The sequence below is a fragment of the Poecilia mexicana genome, unplaced genomic scaffold, assembly GCF_051168715.1.
Source record: "Poecilia mexicana isolate PSO_F unplaced genomic scaffold, ASM5116871v1 scaffold_9, whole genome shotgun sequence".
NCBI classification, from domain to species: domain Eukaryota; kingdom Metazoa; phylum Chordata; class Actinopteri; order Cyprinodontiformes; family Poeciliidae; genus Poecilia; species Poecilia mexicana.
The window spans coordinates 29,022,812-29,041,498 of NW_028263378.1; the positions used below are offsets into that span (position 1 = coordinate 29,022,812).

General features: G+C 43.1%; 1 protein-coding gene across 1 annotated transcript in view; it reads left to right on the forward strand.

Moving 5' to 3' along the window:
- cux2b (cut-like homeobox 2b) overlaps positions 1–17,215 on the forward strand; it is a 133,971-nt gene extending 116,756 nt beyond the window's left edge. The window contains exons 7-22 of the mRNA XM_088009105.1: positions 622–701; positions 1,088–1,154; positions 3,081–3,129; positions 3,762–3,866; positions 4,725–4,916; positions 5,003–5,061; positions 5,145–5,193; positions 5,462–5,561; positions 6,075–6,704; positions 8,412–8,513; positions 9,364–10,202; positions 12,668–12,833; positions 13,347–13,652; positions 13,731–13,919; positions 14,002–14,278; positions 14,728–17,215. Coding sequence (XP_087865231.1) covers positions 622–701; positions 1,088–1,154; positions 3,081–3,129; positions 3,762–3,866; positions 4,725–4,916; positions 5,003–5,061; positions 5,145–5,193; positions 5,462–5,561; positions 6,075–6,704; positions 8,412–8,513; positions 9,364–10,202; positions 12,668–12,833; positions 13,347–13,652; positions 13,731–13,919; positions 14,002–14,278; positions 14,728–15,538 — 4,021 coding nt within the window. The 3' untranslated portion in view covers positions 15,539–17,215. The remainder of the gene's footprint in view (positions 1–621; positions 702–1,087; positions 1,155–3,080; positions 3,130–3,761; positions 3,867–4,724; positions 4,917–5,002; positions 5,062–5,144; positions 5,194–5,461; positions 5,562–6,074; positions 6,705–8,411; positions 8,514–9,363; positions 10,203–12,667; positions 12,834–13,346; positions 13,653–13,730; positions 13,920–14,001; positions 14,279–14,727) is intronic.
- Positions 17,216–18,687: the final 1,472 nt, after the last annotated feature.

An 18,687-nucleotide genomic window follows, 5' to 3' on the forward strand; every position in this document is an offset into this window, starting at 1 on the left:
ACGACTTCTTGTAACATTGTGTCTTTATGGTGTTAATATTATGACTTTACTGTCGTAGAACACTAACACACATGCCACACTTTACAAATTTCATTTGTAAAAGAAAATAAAAAAACAAGCATTTCCTTTTCGCCTAATATTGATGTGCTACATCGTGTTGGGCTGGAATACAAAATTCCAATTTAATAAAAAGAAATAAAAAAAAATTCCAGTGAAATGTTGATGCTTTGGCCTTCATCAGCCTTTGCACGGCATCAATCCCCATTCACCGACGCTCATTTTGCTGCTGGTTTTTGCGCAACAACAACAAACCATTAGAAGCGATTCAAATCTCCATGCAGCATCTGAGCGACCTGACTCTGTAAAACCTACATTAGAAAGTTAATTAGAGCCTCGTTTCAACCAGCGGCGCTTCCAATGCGGCTCCGAACGCTTCCGATTCCATTTTCATGCCGTCTCTCTTTTTGTTGTGAACTCCGCCGCACGTGCCCTCGCTAAGTGGGAGGAGGTTGGCATTTACATTTTTCTTTTTTTTTTTTTTTTCCCAGCCTCGAGCCCTTTATTGTAGCTTTAAATGTGTGCCCGTGATGTAGAGAAGGAACTGACAGTTTGTTCTCGTAGGGAGGAGGAGGAGAGCGCTGATGTTAGTTTGGCTGACAGACTATCAGAGGCCGAGGAGAAGATCAAAGTTCTGCATTCATGTAAGTTGTTTAAACACTGGCATGTACTGTAGCTGCTGGATTTAATTTCAGCTTATTAAAAAGACACTTCATTTAGAATTGCAGTATAGTGCCCCCTGCTGAACCCCTCTCCCCCCCACCACCACCCGTCCCGCTGCTGCTACTTACATTAATGACTGTTAAAACAGGCTTTATTTTTAAAGGCAGGGGGATTGGATTTCTCACTAGGTAGCGGCATAATCTCATCTGTAAACTCTTTGACTGCTACACGAGTCTTTGTGTCGCAGTTTTGCAGGAAAAACGGCCTCAAATCAGACCAGTAAATCAAGCTGTCGTGTTGCTTTAAGGTCAAAGTTTGTGTGTTTTCTAAAAGTTAATATCTCACTTCCTGCGGTGTCTCTCCCCAGCATTGAACGCTGCGCAGACAGAGCTGCTGGAGCTGCGCTGTAAATACAACCAGGAGATGGCAAACAAGTAAGAACCTCTCATGTTTTCATGTTCTTTCCAAAAAAAAACAAAAAAAACAAACCCTGCTCTCCCTACACACACACACACACACGCACACACACACACACACACACACACACACACACACACACACACACACCTCTTGCAGTCAGGATGCCATGAAATCCCTCCTCCCCTCTCCGGTGTTGAGCATTTTAAGCCTGCGTAGAGTCACGTCTGGCGTAAAGCTGAGGAACACGAAGGCTGGGAGTGACTCAGCCGCTAACGCAGGTCGATGCTGCAGCCTCTGTGTTTGCCTTCTCCGGCAGCTGGGCCCTGACAGCCCTCAAGAAGAATTGCTCCATTTAAAGATTGCTTCAGAAAACACTCTACCTTGTCCCGGTCTTTGAGCGCAATGTATCCAGCGCGCGGCCGAAATGAATCTGAGCTCGTATGAAGGATGTCGATAGACATTCAAAGTAAACACTCCTTTGTTTGGGTTTGTGCTCCAGAGCGCAGGCGGCCCCGCCGCTAATGGATTTTCTCCCGGGCTTAATCCATGGCGCAATTGAACTGATGTTTCTGGAGCCGCCGCCATCTATTTTGTCGGACCGGACACATTTCCAGTTTGACGCTCGGCCTCGGCGGGCAGTGAGGGAGTTTGAGGGAGGGTCTCCATAATGCGGTTTGTCACACGCGCGCTGATCGCGTTCCTATAGGCTGAGTACGACCACATGGTCCCCGTCACTTATCGTTTTCATGACACAGGACTTTATTATTGTTAATGGCAGCCCAGTCTTTGTTGATGATGACGACGATTTGTCTACCTCACCTTCAGTGACTGAGGTGGCACTTCGTATAAAACGTCTCTCTTAAGGCACAAGCTCCTTTTCGACCTGTCACTATCCGCGTTTCTATTACAAATATTCTGCTAATGTCAAGAAAACACAAATTCACAATTGCGGTGTTGAAATGAAAGAAATAAAATTAAAATCACATGTGAGTAAACTTGTTCATGCAGTAAGTCATTAAAATCATGGCAGCGACGGATGTAAACAGTTACATCACATTATATTCATAATTCAGCCACAGAGCTGGCGTTCATCAGCCATCAGAGGAGCTGTCGACCTTAAACTACATATGTGTGAAGAACTTTGGATTCCACATATACAAATGATACAATTTTTTTCCCCTCCATAACCAAACAGTCATAAAAGTGGGAGCAAAAAAATCTATTTTAAATGACTGGCCTTTAGCAAAAAGTCCTAAATAACAGTGGGACTCTGACTAAACTGCATGAAAATCATCACATATGGAAGAGTTTGGTTTGAAAACTACTGTAAATACAAGGTGGCATTCAGTACGAGTCTAAAATGAAATAATGTATGTTGAGCTGAGCGGATGTCTTGCTGTAGATGATCGGTGAGTCGGGTGTAGAAGGTTGTAGTTTCATATTACAGCATCATCTGCATAACGCATGACGCCTGTGATTAGTTAACATTAGGCAGTTTACTTGAAAGTGTAAATAAAGTTTCATTTGATAACATTTGAAAAGTAAGCATTGAGAGCGCTGAGGAAAATTGTGCATGTCTACAAAATACAAGTACATATAATTTTCTTTTCTTTTTTGTTAAACCTTTACTGAACCAGGAAGTCACCTTTGAGATTCCTAATCCCTAGAAGGTTAGTTTGTTATCGTTCCTGTGGCAGACTGAATTCTTCTGAACGTTCACGGTTCCAGGTGCAAAGCTTGTTCTGTTTTCCCCAAACAATGCATGAAAACACTAAAAAACAGGGATTTCCTTTGAGGTTTGACATCTCCTGAGGCAGGAGCGTCTATTGTCGAGCGTCAGACTTTCCTCCTGGAGGTTTAGTGAACGCCGGCGCTTTCTGCTCGGCGGTGACTCTTTAATCCACTTGTTCTGTGTCTGCCCGTGTTTGTGTGTGTTCCAGGAAAGCCGAAGTCGACGCCATCGTGGCGAATCTGGAGAAAGCGAACCAGGTGAGTACAGTCTGTCTGTGTACTGCTCCCCTGATTGAGAAGCTTCTTCGTTAAGGTAATCACTCCTGTAATCAAGCCCCAGCTTTAATTAGACACACTCAGCCCCCTCCCCCCGCTCACGCCGCCTCCCCCTCCCCTGAGTGTGTGATTAGTGAGCGTAAACTGGAGCCCCTGTTGGTGGGCACACCATGGCAGAGAACGGGAGACCTGCGAGTAGCAACTGACGCCACACAGCTGAACACTGGGGCTCTGGGTTATCTCATTCCCTTGATTGCTTCCCATCCTGGCGATACTTCTTTCTTCTCTCCTCTCCCTTATTCTCTCTCTCTCTGCTGCTTTCTCTGCCAGCAGCTCCCAGATAAATGTTCTCAAAATGAATCATTAATTAGCAGGCCGGGTGTGACAGAGCAGGTAAACAGTTTGGGGAATAAAGTGGGCTGACTAAACAGCCCCCTCAGCAGAATAAACCCGTGGCTGCACTCGCCTGCTCTGGCCCCGCGCGCGCTCACCGTCCTCAGTCAGCTCTGAATTCCCGTGCTTTTGATTTATGTGTCTGCGCTCGCCTTGATCATGTCATTAGCCAATTGATGTGGCAGGCGTGGAAAAACGGACGATGCTGTTTCTGTACGCAGAGAGCAGAAATGGCTCAGAGGGAAGTGGAGCGGCTAAAGGAGCAGCTAGCCAGCGGGCCGGCCGCAGTGACGGGGAGCTGCCATCCAGCAGAGGGCGCCACCAGGGTAAGCGTGGAGTGAAAAGGTTTAATGCTGTATATTTTCAGCTCAGCTACTTTTATTGACAGATATGCCTGCAGGTTGTTTTAATGCTTAAAGAATCAAAATACTTCCAGAGTAATAAAACGCAAACACACATTCATCTTTTATATGCCCCATAATGCAGCTAAAAAAATCTACCTAGAACTGGAGAAGAGGAATGTTGAGCATCTTGTGAAGTTATACTTTAGCACTGGTTCTACAAATAAGGAAAAAACTTCATGTGTTTACACATCAGCAGCAGGACACACCACTGCAGTGATGTTATGTCTTTCTTCATTACATATTATGACTTTATTCTCATAATTTTATTTATTCATTTATTAGCCGAGTCCTAGTATTCAGAATAAATTTAGTGGAATAGCTTTATCATTGTTATTAATTTTCCTTTTTCAACACAAACAGCTCCTTCCACAACGTCCCGTCTTGCTAGCGATGTTATGTGCAGTTTGATTTAGCGCCAGGCTAACATTAGCATGTTTCCTCTCTGTTTTGATATGACTTGTTGAAAAGTCGACTTGTAATGTTTTCTCAGTTAATTGTGCCACGACATGTGGAAAAAGTTATTTTACTGCTTCATAAACGTAGCGCTATGTTTTGAACATTCCTGAATTTAACGGTTAACGTTCCAGATGCTCTCTGCACATTTGCACAATAGAGACATGTCTAGTTAATTTTTTTTTCAGTTAGCCTACATCAGTTACTTAAAAATTAGACTTTATTTCTTGGGTGCACCTGAAGAACCCAAGAGTACTTTGTGTTGTTCAGCTTGTTTCCTCAAATGAGACTTTGAAGTCTGTTGTCTTGGTCATGATGCCTACGAAGGACAAGAAGGAGAAGAGCGATCTGCTGTCAGCCCAGGTAGAGGCCGCCCTGCTGGCCAAAGATCGCGAAATCCTTCGGCTTCTTGAAAACATTCAGCGGCTGCAGTTCACACTGCAGGAAGTTCAAGAGACTTCATCCAACCAGATCCTGGAGCTGGAGCGCCAGCTGGCGTACAAGACGGAGGCTATCGAGGTGAGACGCGACAAAATGCAGCGCACACAGTTTTATTGAAAATGACCCATCGCTTCTTATTATAAATATATATTTTTTTGCCTCAGAGATTAGAGGCTAAACTGCAGTCACAGATAGACTACGAGGAGATTAAAACTGAGCTCAGGTAAAAAAATAAATAAATAGTGGAATCTGTCCAGTCAAAGATCCCATATAGATCCAATTAAAATCAATTTTCTCTGTCTGTAGCATCCTAAAGGTTATGAAGCTGGCTTCGGCAAACGGCAGCTCGTCCCAGGTATGGCAGCTCCATCTCACAGCACTTTGCATATTAAAAATCTTCCATTTACAAAATGAGATGTCTGCTTTCTTCTTAATCATCTGTTAGTGTTTTGGAAGAGAAAATAGCCACTGCAGAGCTATTGAACGCTTCATTGATCCATCACCCATTATAAGGATATTGACAGCCACTGCTATTGATTAATCAGAAATTAACAAGGTTGGTGTGTGCGTGTGTGTGTGGATGTGTGCGTGCATGTGCGTGCGTGTGTGTGTGTGTTTTATAGGATTCTGCCAAGGCTGCAGAGGCTCTTTTGTTAGATAAAGATGTCTTTCTTCCATCTCACAAGTACATGGGAGATAAAACCCGACTATTGCACAGTAACGGTAAGCTTCACTTCTTGTCTGTTTCTAGAGTTCAGTTCTGTGAAAACATTATATATCCTCTTCCAGAGGATACAGAGGAGCTCCATTTTTTCACAGATTTTCTAAAGTTGTTGCAACAAAGAGACAATTGTACGAAAAAAACAAAAAAAAAATTGTTTATAAAAGTTACAAACTACCATTTTTGTGAAAGACTTAAATCATTTGAAAACTGCTTTTCTATTTTCTGAAGTTTCTTGCCCTGATGCCTTTTTGGCCCACTACCTTTTATTGAGTTTAGCACAGAATGTTGTGGAGATGTGAGAATTTTGACACCATCCTAAAACTTAAAAAAAAGAAAAAGAGGTGTTCAGGCTCAGCTGATTCTGGTGTCAGTTTTTAGAATAAATTTCTGCAAGATGCAGTTTGAATCTGCAAGGCGAGAAGGAATTTCATTGATATTCTTAACCATCTGTTATCACATCGAGAGCAAACAAAACGGCGGCGTGAGTGAGACTCTGTTTCTCCTCTGATCAGACGATGACCGCTCTGATGACGCAGGGAAGGAGGCGAGCAGGCCGCCTGGCTCCCATTCCTCTTCCTCCCAGGCGGAGAGCCGTGCCTCCCCCAGCCCCGGCCCCCCCACCCTGAACGGGTCCTCCTCGGGCCATGACCTCTCCCGTCCCTTCTCGGCGTCGCCATGCTCCGCAGACAGGATGTCAGGAGACCACATCCTCCACAAGCAGCTCCTCTCCCCACACTTCAAGAAGGAAAGTGTCATGGCTTTCCCCACCGCCCTCTATGCAGCAAAGGTCGCGCTCATGTCGGCCTCACAAGGGTCCGCGGGTGCCAGCGGCATGGACGCCGGCCTGCCCAGCGACCAATCAGAAAGCGGCAGCTCGACGGCAGGCGACGAGGACCAGCTGGACACGGCGGAGATCGCCTTCCAGGTGAAAGAGCAGCTGTTGAAGCACAACATCGGCCAGCGAGTGTTTGGCCACTATGTGCTGGGCCTGTCCCAGGGCTCGGTCAGCGAAATCCTGGCCAGACCCAAACCCTGGAGGAAGCTGACAGTGAAGGGCAAAGAACCTTTTATCAAAATGAAACAGTTCCTCTCTGATGAGCAGAACATCCTGGCTCTGAGGACCATCCAGGTCCGGCAGAGAGGTGAGTGGAAAACGCTGCGGCAGGCGATTCAGATGTACTCTGGCTGCAGTTGACCCTCTTGTATTAACTTGTACTGTGTACTTTTCAGAGATATTCTTATTGTTATATATGGTTTCTCAGTTCTGTGGGTTCTTTAGATTTCTTTTCTCTCTTCATGGAGGTGTATTTGCAGACTTCTACGGTGTTGTCTTGTGCTACCATCCCATCCTTCTCTCTCTCCTTTACTCTTATCTCCTTGTTTCTCTTTAAACCTTTTCCCTGAACTCTCTTTCTTTCTTTTCTCATTTTCTTTTCTGTCTGCGTGTCCATTGTATTTGAAATAAATCAAAAGCAATTTCCATTAAATTTAGATAAACATCAAGTGGAACATCATGGCAAAAAATGTAATGCTCAACTTGTAAAAGTAAATCTGTTGAGCCATAATATCTGTGTTTACATTACAAAAATACAATTTCGCAATTGAGGTGTTTCCATTAAATACAAAATGCAATTAAAATCACATGAGATTAAGTTTGTTCACATGAGTAAGACTTTTAAAAACATGCCACTCCATGATCCTTCAACTACTTCCTGTCGTTTCCTTCGTGGTTTGTTCCAGTGGCAACATGTTGATCATGTGATGCTAACAAAAAGTGCTTCTGTTGCAATTTTGCTAAATAAACCAATTTTGACATGGCAAAAAAAAAAAAACAGAAAAAAAAACATTCATCCAAGAACAAAAACCTTTATCCAAAAACTTGAGTTTTTTTCAAAATTGCATTGTTTCCTTTAAGGAGATTTATTTTCCAAATGTCTAATTGTGTAAATATAGCCAATAGAAAGGCAGATATTGCTGGACACACACACACATTAAAACAACTGTATGAATAGAAAATATACAATGCCTTGTGAAAGTATTCCCACACCTTATTTCTGTGTATTGTCCTTGGAGCCGGTGCCTATGTCCAGCAGCCATTATGTGAGAAGCGGTGTAAACCCTGGACTGGTCACCAGTCCATAGCAGGACCACAGACACAATTTGGAGAAAACAAATGACCAAATCATGATGTTTTTTGACTGTTGGAGGAATCCAGAGAACCAGGAGGGAATCATCTCATTTCCTTCCACTTCAAAGTTGAGCATCACTTTGTGTTAAGTAATCACATAGCATTCAACTAAAATATTAGAGTTTGCGGCTATGATGTGACAAAATGTGAAAAACACAGAAAGGGTATGAAAACTTTTGTAAGACATGAAAAAAATTCATTTTCTACCACAAATGACCCAAACAGCCAAAGGTGTTTGAAAACATCTCTTTAATCGTTTTTAGAGCATTTCGAGCCTAACGACCGTCTAGTTGTTTTTGTTTTTTTTTGTTTGTTTGTTTTTTTTCCATACAGATGTGATATTTCTCCTGGACCTTTGTACGCCTTAATCCACCTGGACCACATCCTTGACTTCGTCACAACTTCCTCTGGCATGTTTATAGTTTTACTTCTAAACTTTGTTTTCTCCCTAGATTTACAGCGTTTGAAAGTTGAGCTTCCCGTATACTGCAACCTCAGACAGCACGCGCTCAAAGGCAGCCATTGATCTACCAGTCAAAAGCAAAGCCTTGGAACTGCTCTCTGATCAGCCATCCCACTCACCCCCACCCTCCTATCTCTCTCTCTCTCTCTCTCTCTCTCTCTCCCTCCTTCTCTCTCTTTCTGTTACCCTCTGTGGCAGGGAGCATCACTCCACGCATCCGAACTCCTGAAACTGGGTCAGACGACGCCATTAGGAATATCTTGGAGCAGGCCAAGAAGGAGATCCAGTCACAGAGGGGCGGTAAGGATAAAGGCTATGAGCCACGAGTCACAGTTGACGGCTAAATTGATTGGTTTTTATTTTTACATTGACTGACTTTCACATCTATTTTCATCGCTGCTAGCTGCAGTATGTAAAAATATATATTTTTTCCATATTTATTACATTTGTCACTGTGTTGTGTCAGTTTAGTATGAGACAGATAATCTGTGAAAAAAATTGAGCTTCTCCACCTCCTTCCTGAGCTACTAATGCTGTCTGAAAAAATGCACCATTCCCAATCAAAAACAACTAATCAGAGCCAGGAGGAGGGGCATAGCGCTGTCAATCAACCTCTTGTACACTGCTTGTGTACTACTGGTGGAAAAAAATCTTACCGTTACAGGAAAACAGTTTGTCCGCTGCCATCGGTGGCTGTGCTAACTAGCCTTAGCATTCATGGTGAACCAGCACCACAGCAGGCCTTAAAGTGATTAACAGCTCTAAGGCCCTCCCCCTGTCTTTGATTGGCTGTTTCTGAATGGTGCATATCTTCAGTTTGTACGTAATTATAGCTCAGTTTTTCACAGATTATCTGTCTTAATATGAATATTTTAGCAAACATATGAAAAAATAAAAAGTTACGTAGTGCATCTTTAATGGATCTGAGTTGGAGAGGTCATTTAGAATGAGTTTTTTATTCATCAGTTACTGCATACAAACAAATATTGCATACTAGCAAACAGAGGTACTGACCTGCAAAATAACTAATATAAAAGAAAAAACAATATCAAAAAGGGTACGAATTAAAATGGATAAGAGACAAAAACAAAACACAAAACATTACCAAGTGGTGTCACAATAAACATGGAGTTGTTTGTTTCTTGTTTAGGTGATGGGAAGTCGTGTCTGAGCAGCTCATCTGGCCGAAGCAGCAACGGAGCGGGCAGCAGCTCTGATGAAACCATAAAGAACATCCTCGAGCAGGCCAGGAGGGAGATGGAGGCGCAGCACCAGGCGCTCATGGAGATGGAGGCCTGCGGAAGGTCGTCCGCCGCCAGCTCTGGGGTCCAGGTGGAGCGGCTGGGGCCCCCAGAGCGCTCCAGGGTCCTCCCGCTGCCCATCTCCATCAAACAGGAGGACGGAGGATGCATCGCCGTGTGCATGGCAAACTCCATCAGCAGCCCCCAGACGCCACTCAGTGTCCTCTCCCCGGCCGCTTTCGTTCAGAACATCATCCGCAAAGTCAAGTCGGAGATCGGTGAAGCCGGCACTTACTTCGATCAGCACTGGTCTCAGGAGCGGGGAGCCATGATACTGAGCGGCGGCGGCTCCTCCCGACCCTTTAGCTCCGTCTCACCCTCCTTGTCTTCCTCCTCTTCCGGGCCCCCCACGCTGTCCCGCACCTGGCCCCGCCTGGAAAACGGCGACGGCCTCGCCAACAGCGAGGAGGTGTCCAACGCGGACGATGAGCTGGGCCTGGGCCGGCCCGTGGAGGTGAAGGTGGAGTCGGACACCTCGGTGAGCGGCGAGTCCCCCGGGCCCAGTCCGGGCCGCCTGTCCTACTACCCGGCATACATCCCGCGTGCCCTGAAGCCCACCGTGCCCCCCCTGACGCCGGAACAGTACGAGATGTACATGTACCGAGAGGTGGACACCATCGAGCTGACCAGGCAGGTGAAGGAGAAGCTGGCCAAGAACGGCATCTGTCAGAGGATCTTTGGAGAAAAGGTGCAAAGTTCATCATTAACAGCTGTTAATCCTCAAAGAACAAATAAAAACTTTCTGTATGCAGACATCTATTCTTGCCACAATAAATTTTGCTGGATGATAAATTTTCCCAGTATTTATTGCGATAAATTATAATGTTGTTTTGAGATAATTTTTAATTAATAATGATAGTAGCATAATAGTGCCAGTACATCTTTTTAGACCTGTCACAATAACAAATTTTACCAGACAATAAATTGTCCTAGGTATTATTATGATAAACCTTCATGTTGTTTTGAGACCATTTTCACCCTTTCAAAGTCTAATAAACTTTAGTTTTGTACAGAACAAGCCACACTGGAACTGGAAGACACTTTAAATAAAAAAAATATTCATAAAACGGAAATAAAAACCTACACACATCTGAAACCATAAATCAAATGGATTATGGAGTCTAAAAAATACTGCCCTTCAAAAAATGTATATATTTTTTTGTCTGAAAAGTTACTAGACATAGCAACAAAGTTGCTAAGCTGGCAGTATTGTTAACACACAGACGTGACCTGGTGAGTGAGTCTATCGGTCAGTCCTCTCAGAGCAGAGCTAAAGTGGACAGTGGCTCTGGATCTGTGGATCAAATCCGTTGAACATGTAATTATCGACCAATCTCCCAAAATTAAGGAAATTATGGCATATTTATTGGTGCACCAATCAAAATCAGCTGATTACTGCCATGAACTATGATACACGTTTTAGATCATCTCAATTGTGATTCTATTACTTTGTAATTAAATGTATAATTTGTGATTTTTGAGGTTAGGTTGTTGGCAGGTAAGTTAATATCTTATGTCTGTTGAGTAACTCGTTTGGTTTCTTCATTTAGTATAAATCTAAAACAAGTTTGTCCAAGAAGTTGAAGTGAAACCAGAGTGAAGCTTTGCTGTCATGAACCAACTCGGATAACAAAACCATTTCAGTGATTAGCTTTAACACTGTTTAATAGACATTTACATCAGAGTTAAATTTGCATTTATTTAGAAGCAGATGATCATTTTATGTTAGACATGAAACATTTGCCTTAGAAGAGAACATGTAGAGTTTCTGTTTAACTCTGTTGTGAAAGTGGTACAAAAAGCTTAATATTACAGTAGTTTAATGAGACAACATGTTTACAGATTTCCACTCTGCCATATTTATCAGTTAGTTACTCTGACTAGAAACACTTTATATTTGTTTTGTTCTCAGTGTGTTTCATGCAGTGGCGGCTCACCACCTCCAACATATTCCTGTGTAAATAATCTTTGACTTTTATGTAAATAACCACCCACTGCAAATAAAAGTTTAGAAGTTCAGAAAACGTTTTTGCTGTTATTTGCCTGAGAGTGGAGTTGACTTAAGACAGTAAAACTTTCGCTCTTGGCCTCTTCCAGACTTGCAATTAGCTTTGTCCTCCAGGACATTCTTATCTGGATTTATATTTAATGAAGATGCCAAAAGAGTTATCCTCTGCAGGTAAGATGCTAACCGCTTATATAACCTTTTAGATTAACTTTACTTGAAAATATTTTTTAACGTTTTTCTTTTCCGGGCTCCCCGTGGCCTAATTTTAACCTCTATAGCTGTAAATGATGTCAGAATAAATGAACCAAAGGAAAAATGTTGAATTGTGAATTAAGAGGATTGTCTACCTGTAGAGTATTGTTTTAAACACTGCAGTGAAAACACTGAAGATCAATTAATATTCAGAATGTTCTTGAAAAATGCGTGTGTGTGTGTGTGTGGGGGTGTGTGTGCGTGTGCGTGTGTGTGTGTGGGTTCAACTTTTACCTTTAAGTAAGTGATGTTCAAATAGATCAATATATCAATATATCACGGTATTTAACAATACGATATAAAACACTTACATAATCAGGTGCACTGGAGTTTTAAAAACAAAGAAGTTATTTTTTTGAGTTATTAAATCACATTTTTTGCTCTGGGGTTTACTTCTCAATCATATGAATTATAATGGCTTCAGAATGCACAAATTATTTGTGGTACACTGTCTCCCTCTAGTGGCACTCTACTGAAAGTTGTCTATCTTTAGAGCACCAGGATTTCATTTCACCATGAAAATAACAAACATTGCTATCAGAAGAGGCTTCTCTTCTGATGATCGGCTGACTCAGATAGTGAACATAATTTTATTTATATTCATTAAATGCATCAAAACTAAGCACCTCCACTATATTCAGCACAAGATTCACCATCTTTCTTTGTAAAGGTATTAACCAACGGCATCAACTTTAATATATAAAAATAAGGTCAATGTACTTTGATGCAAAAATAGGAGGAATTTGGAAATTCCTTCATGTTTTCTCTTTTATGTGATGCAGTCCTTAGAATAAAAAAAATCTGTAATAGTAAAGACAGTTAAGTGTCTGTGCCTGGTGAGCCACAAAGACAAATTTGTATTCCTAACATCTCATTCCGTTTGTGCTGAACAGGTTCTGGGCCTCTCTCAAGGCAGCGTCAGTGACATGCTGTCACGTCCCAAACCCTGGAGCAAGCTGACCCAAAAGGGCCGGGAGCCCTTTATCCGCATGCAGCTGTGGCTACTGGACCAGCTGGGCCAGAGCCTCAGCCAGCCTCCCAACCAGGGCCACACTCAAGGTGAGGACCCACACACAGGCAACATGCAGAAGTACCATATTCTCCGGACTATAAGTTGCTCCAGAGTGTAAGTCTCAGAAGGCAAAAAAAAGCATCATGAAGAGGAAAAAGTTGTATTTATTTAGAAACATGATGGAGGTCTAGTCCATGTTGATGAAAGGCTCTGGTGACGTCTTGTGTTCAGCTGCTTCTTAACAAACTTGCTGAAATTGTCAGCTTTGGTTTGGAAGTTCTGACAGTTTCTGAATCACTGATATCTGTGCTCAAAATCAGAGTGATCAGGAACGACTTCGCTCCGCCAGTGTTCGGACGATCTGGGCCGCCCTGTCAGATATTCCAAGAGTTTGATTAAAGAGGACTAAGCTGGATGGGTGTGAATCCATCCTTATAGTTTAGGAAGTTCGACATCAGAACCACTTTATATTCTGCACTAACAAAACCTTTTGACATTAGCAGTTGCCTTGCAGGAAGACAAATACTAATGTAACCCTCATGAAATGTTGTTAATTCCAGATAAAAGTCCCGTAACAGCCCAGTCCTGTCCCTCCCCACCGCCTAGTCCAGCAGAGAACAACCCGAGTCCAGTGGCTGAGCCGGTCAGTCTCTCACTGGAGAGCAGCAAGGAGAACCAGCAACCTCAAAGCCTTGGCTTGGGGTTGCCCAGCCACCCAGAAGGTGGGAAATCCACTTCCAGTCTCATGGGCCTGCATCAGCCTGCAACCCCATTAGGAATCCAGGAGCTGGTGGCCATGTCTCCAGAGCTAGACACGTATGCCATCACCAAGAAGGTCAAGGAGGTGCTAACAGACAACAACCTTGGTAGGTCTGAGTTTACTGATATTCCCTCTGGAGGGGCAGGAACCATTTTAATGCAACATCTGCCACTTGGTTTGACAGGCCAGCGACTTTTTGGGGAGACCATCTTGGGTCTGACTCAAGGGTCGGTGTCTGACCTGCTCTCCAGGCCTAAACCTTGGCACAAACTCAGCCTGAAAGGCCGGGAACCTTTTGTCCGCATGCAGCTATGGCTCAATGATCCGCACAACGTGGAGAAGTTGAGAGTCATGAAAAAGATGGAGAAGAAAGGTGGGGACCGAGACCTGCTCACGGTTTGAAGTTTGCATGCCGGTTGTGTAGCCTAATCTCAGTGGATGTTTGTGCTTGCTAGCTTACCTGAAGAGGCGGTACGGTCTGCTGAGCACTGGCTCTGACAGCGACTCGCCCAGCACTCGCTCTGAGTGTGTGAGTCCGGCCCTCGCCTCGCTGGACTTGTGTCCCTTCAGTCAAGTAAAGAAGCCTCGGGTGGTGCTGGGAGCCGAGGAGAAAGAGGCCCTGAGGAAAGCGTACATGCAGGAGCCGTACCCGTCCCAGAACACCATCGAGATGCTGGCGTCGCAGCTCAACCTCAAAACCAACACTGTCATCAACTGGTTCCACAACTACAGGCAAGGCTGACTGTATTTATCCTGTTCAGTATATGAATAAAACACAGGTCCTTTTAAAAGTATTCACACCTCTTGAGGTTTTTGGATTGTTAAGTCTGACAACAGCCTCAAACTTCAGTGCATTTTATTAGGATTTGATATGACCAGTGTTGTCGAAGTCATTTTGAACTGTATTAAGATCATGAATGTCCTCAAAGGGCCAGTTATGGTAGAACATATTGAGAAACTACCTAACTATTGAAATATGACTAAATAACTGCCTCTTCATTCAATGAGTGCTTCTTAAAGTTAACAAGATTGAACATCTTTTCACATTGATGTAATTTGGCAATATACTGATAAAAACTGTTTGGTTTTGGGAGTACGGACATTTTTGCAAGGCACTGCAAACTTCAATATTTCTGTCTGTACTTTTAGAGACTCTTTCTAAATATAATGTTTACATGCAGGTCCAGGATGAGGCGTGAAGTGCTGATGGGCGGTCTTCCAGATAATGACACAGACGCCGAGCCCAACAGCTACTCCCCCTCAGTAACACGGAGCCCCAACTCCGATGGTGAGGACAAGAGACTGCTGCTGCCCTCAGGACAAACCCACGCTGGCCTTCCTCTTAGCACTACTGACGAACTGCCTCACGTTAAACAGGAGGCAACTTACAGGGAAGAGGACAGCATGGACGGAAGGGAAGGCTCGCAGAAAGAAGTCGGAGTGCAGTGTTTTCCCTCCACCGTGCCGTTGTCCCCTTTGAAAATCGAGCACGAAGACTCCGCCTCAGGCTGCCGCGAGCTCCATCCGGCCGGCCAGAGCCCGATGCAGGAGGAGGGCGCATGCAACCAGATTCAGGGACTCCACCTTGGCGTGGCGTCCGCGGATGGCCCGCAGCGAGCCAACAAGTCCAGGTACGATGGAGAAGAATCCGGGAAGTCGCCCATTGACCCGGTCAGCTTCAAGGCTTCGTCGGAGCCGTGCCGCAGCAGCCTGGAGGTCTCGCTGAACTCGCCGTCCGCCGCGTCGTCACCCGGCCTCATGATGTCCGTCTCCCCCGTGCCCTCCTCCTCTGCGCCCATATCGCCCTCGTTGCCCAACCAGGCGACAAGCGCCAACCACGGCATGGACGCTAACCCGCTTCCTCCGTTCCAAAGCCCCAAACTCAACAGAAGCACTCAGAGACGCAACGAGAAAATGGCCAACCTCAACAACATCATCCACAGGCTGGAGAGGGCAGCCAATCGAGAAGAAACACTGGAGTGGGAGTTTTAGGGCCTGCTTTGCTGCGTCTCATCCAGAAAGACTGTTGCTGCACACAACGAGGAAGAACAGTTGGATGGAAGCTTCCGGACCTGAGCGGAGCCTGGCTCCTTGAGGCAGTGTCGTCTTGGACTGGAAACAGGAATGCAGAGGAGAACACGAAGCTGAACTTCCTACAATAATTTAAGAGTTAAAAAAAATGTATAAAAATGGATTTGTTTGTTTTGTTTGTTTTTTTTTTTCTTTTGATAATGCATACTACTTTGAAATGTATGTGACGGCGCTAGCTGTTGTTTTAACTTATTGGACTTGACATGAAGACTTTTGCAGCTATGGTGTCATTTAATGTACACTGAAGTTCTGAAGATTGCCACTGGGTGAGATTAAAAAAAAGACCTCTGTCTTAAGCCATTAAAAGCACTATGACTATTTAAAAAAAAAAGAAAAGACACTGACCAAATTTGCTACTTTTTGAATAGCAGTTTTTCAAATTTTGTCTGTCAGACTGGACAGTTTAAGTCAAGTAACGTGAATTCCAATTACTGACTGAGGGATAGTCCTTTAAGACTCTAAATATACAACACCTTGTATGTACTTAGTTTCTTGGTGATATGTTTTGAAATCTTTGTAACTCACACGTATAAAATGTGGTTGTACATGTTGTAGAATTGTCTGCAATAGCCTTCTCTAAATCTGATGTAGCATGGTACTCACCTGACCCTGTTATCCTCTGTAGTTAGGCACCTGTGATTATACTTGAGCGAAAACGAACAAAAAAAAGAGGTTACGCAACAAATAGTTGAAAAGCCTGCAAAAAAGGAAAAAAGTTAAACAAAGGATATAAGTGTTTTATTTTATTTTTCTCTTTCTTTTTTTAATTTAAAGAATACTTGAGGTTTACAGTTTCTCCCTTGTACTTTTTGGTTGAAAGTGAAGGCTTCACTTCACTTGAGCTCAGTTTACACAGTTTCTTTCGGACTTACCTGTTCGATCCTCTAAGACACTGGTTCTCAGACCATAAACAGACCAAGACACACGGCGCTTGGTTTACCTCAGATTAGGTTCACACACATCACGCTACGATCATGCATTTCATAAACAGAAACATGAACCACGACAGGTTTGACTCGGCAGAGGAGGAGCGCTCTGGGTCGGCTACAGGACACTTTGCCCCTCCACTAATTTGTACCTGCCGCTTTAAGCTCTTTCTGGCCCAGAAGACACCAGACAATGTGATAAGTTTTCTTCCAACGGTACGAAGCAGGGCTGACCATCTCCCAGGTGTTGCTGCACACTGCCAGTCAGCTGGCCTAGTTAAAGCCCCTATTTTGTTCTCATACCTACAGAAAATGTATTTCAAGTCACAAATGGATAGTTGTGACATGGAATCTAAAAGAGCAAATAAAAACTTTTACATAATTTGTTTTATTATAGCCAAGCCATGTTATTTTATTACTTTAGGTTATAAAATGAAAATCTCATCCTGGCCAGTGTCTAGAAGTATGAAGTGTTTTCATGAATGATGAACAGAAAAATACTCAAATCTCTTCATACCCCTGGCAGATTTAGATTTTAATTTACTTTCACTGAAACCAGTTTTTTTTTCTGCCGAGAAGTTATAGTGCTATCTCTCAAGAGTTAGATGATAACATTTTTGAAAAAATAAACAAAATAAAATAACAAAATAAATGGCATGTCAAAAATGATTTATACCCTTCTCAATGATAAAAGTAAATTCGACACATGCGCTGTTGGATTCCAGTCTGGGCCACTCTGAAACGCGATACGTTTCACCTAGAAGAAATATGATGTTCAAATTAAAAGATGAAAATGGAATCTAAATCTGCCAGATTTATAAAAGTATTTGTATTGTTTTCAGAAAACTTTATTTCTTTTTTTTTTTTTTTCAAGTATTTGGGTTTCCGATTCCCATTTTGGTTAATTTCTTTAAGAAATATGACAAATGTAGCCTCCTTTTGAAACTAAACTAGCTCCTGCTAATATATATAATTTATCTGCTGTTGTTAATTAACAAAAAATAACAAATTGCTAACTCTGTTTTGTTAAAAAAAAAATTGAGTATACAACGATCAAAACTACCAAGTTACAAAATGGCGAAGGGGCGAAGTGAGCCTCTGTTTAGTGGCTCAGGTGAACATTCCCTCCACAGAGAACCAACATGAAGCAGGGTGCGTGGTAACTTTCTCCTTCGTATGTGTACAGATGCTCCTAACGGGTAACTTCTGACTGAGTTCCCGTCCTCTGAACGGGTCTCTCCCAGTTGTCAGAATAAATGACACTTTAATGGAACAGCTGCCGAGCGCTGCAACATGGTCAACGTGGGCCAACGGTAACACTGCTGAGATGAGATGTGCATCGACTAAAGCTCGATGTATCAGAAAGCATGATGCTTGTCATCATCCTAAAACCCTTCAGTCTGTAAGTACAGTATATTAAAGAGCACCCCCCTCATATTATCTTTGACCACTCGTGTATTGTGTCTGTAGCCGTTTCTTTGTCATGCTTGCAGGATGTTCTTTATGTATTTTGCCTCTATTTTATACTCTGAACAGTTACCTAGATATCCAATACCTCCTGTATGAACTACTTGCAGCACTTAGATTTTTGATAATTGTGGGAACTCCGAGAAATTTTCCAGTATGAGCGTCATCCTTACTTAGCGTCCACAAGTCTTGCCTTTACTGTATTGTTGGATTTGGTAGTAAACACTTGCACATGTCTACATAGTTCAGAGGACTCGGATTGTATTATGTAGAGCTATATATTACACAATTATTATTAAAAAAAATAACCCTACATCCTCGGGACAAAATGTGCTGAATATATTGAGATAGTGTACAGATTTTAATAAACCAAACTCTGTCGAGCCAGTTCTTGTCTGGCAAGCTTGCCCACGTTTTAGACCTTCTCTCAGGGTAGTCTTGCTTTTTAAAGCTTTACTGAAACGGTTGCTCTCATCGGTGATGGTGATCATGATAAACATGTGGTGTAGAGAATGACTCTGTTATGCTCGTCAATAAATGATGATGTGGATCTTGTATGGTTACTGGAGTTTGAGCTGTCCCATATAAAGTCGCGGTTTGCTTGGAGAACCGATGCAGGTTTTGTAATTAATCACGCAAATGTGCGTCAAAGTACAG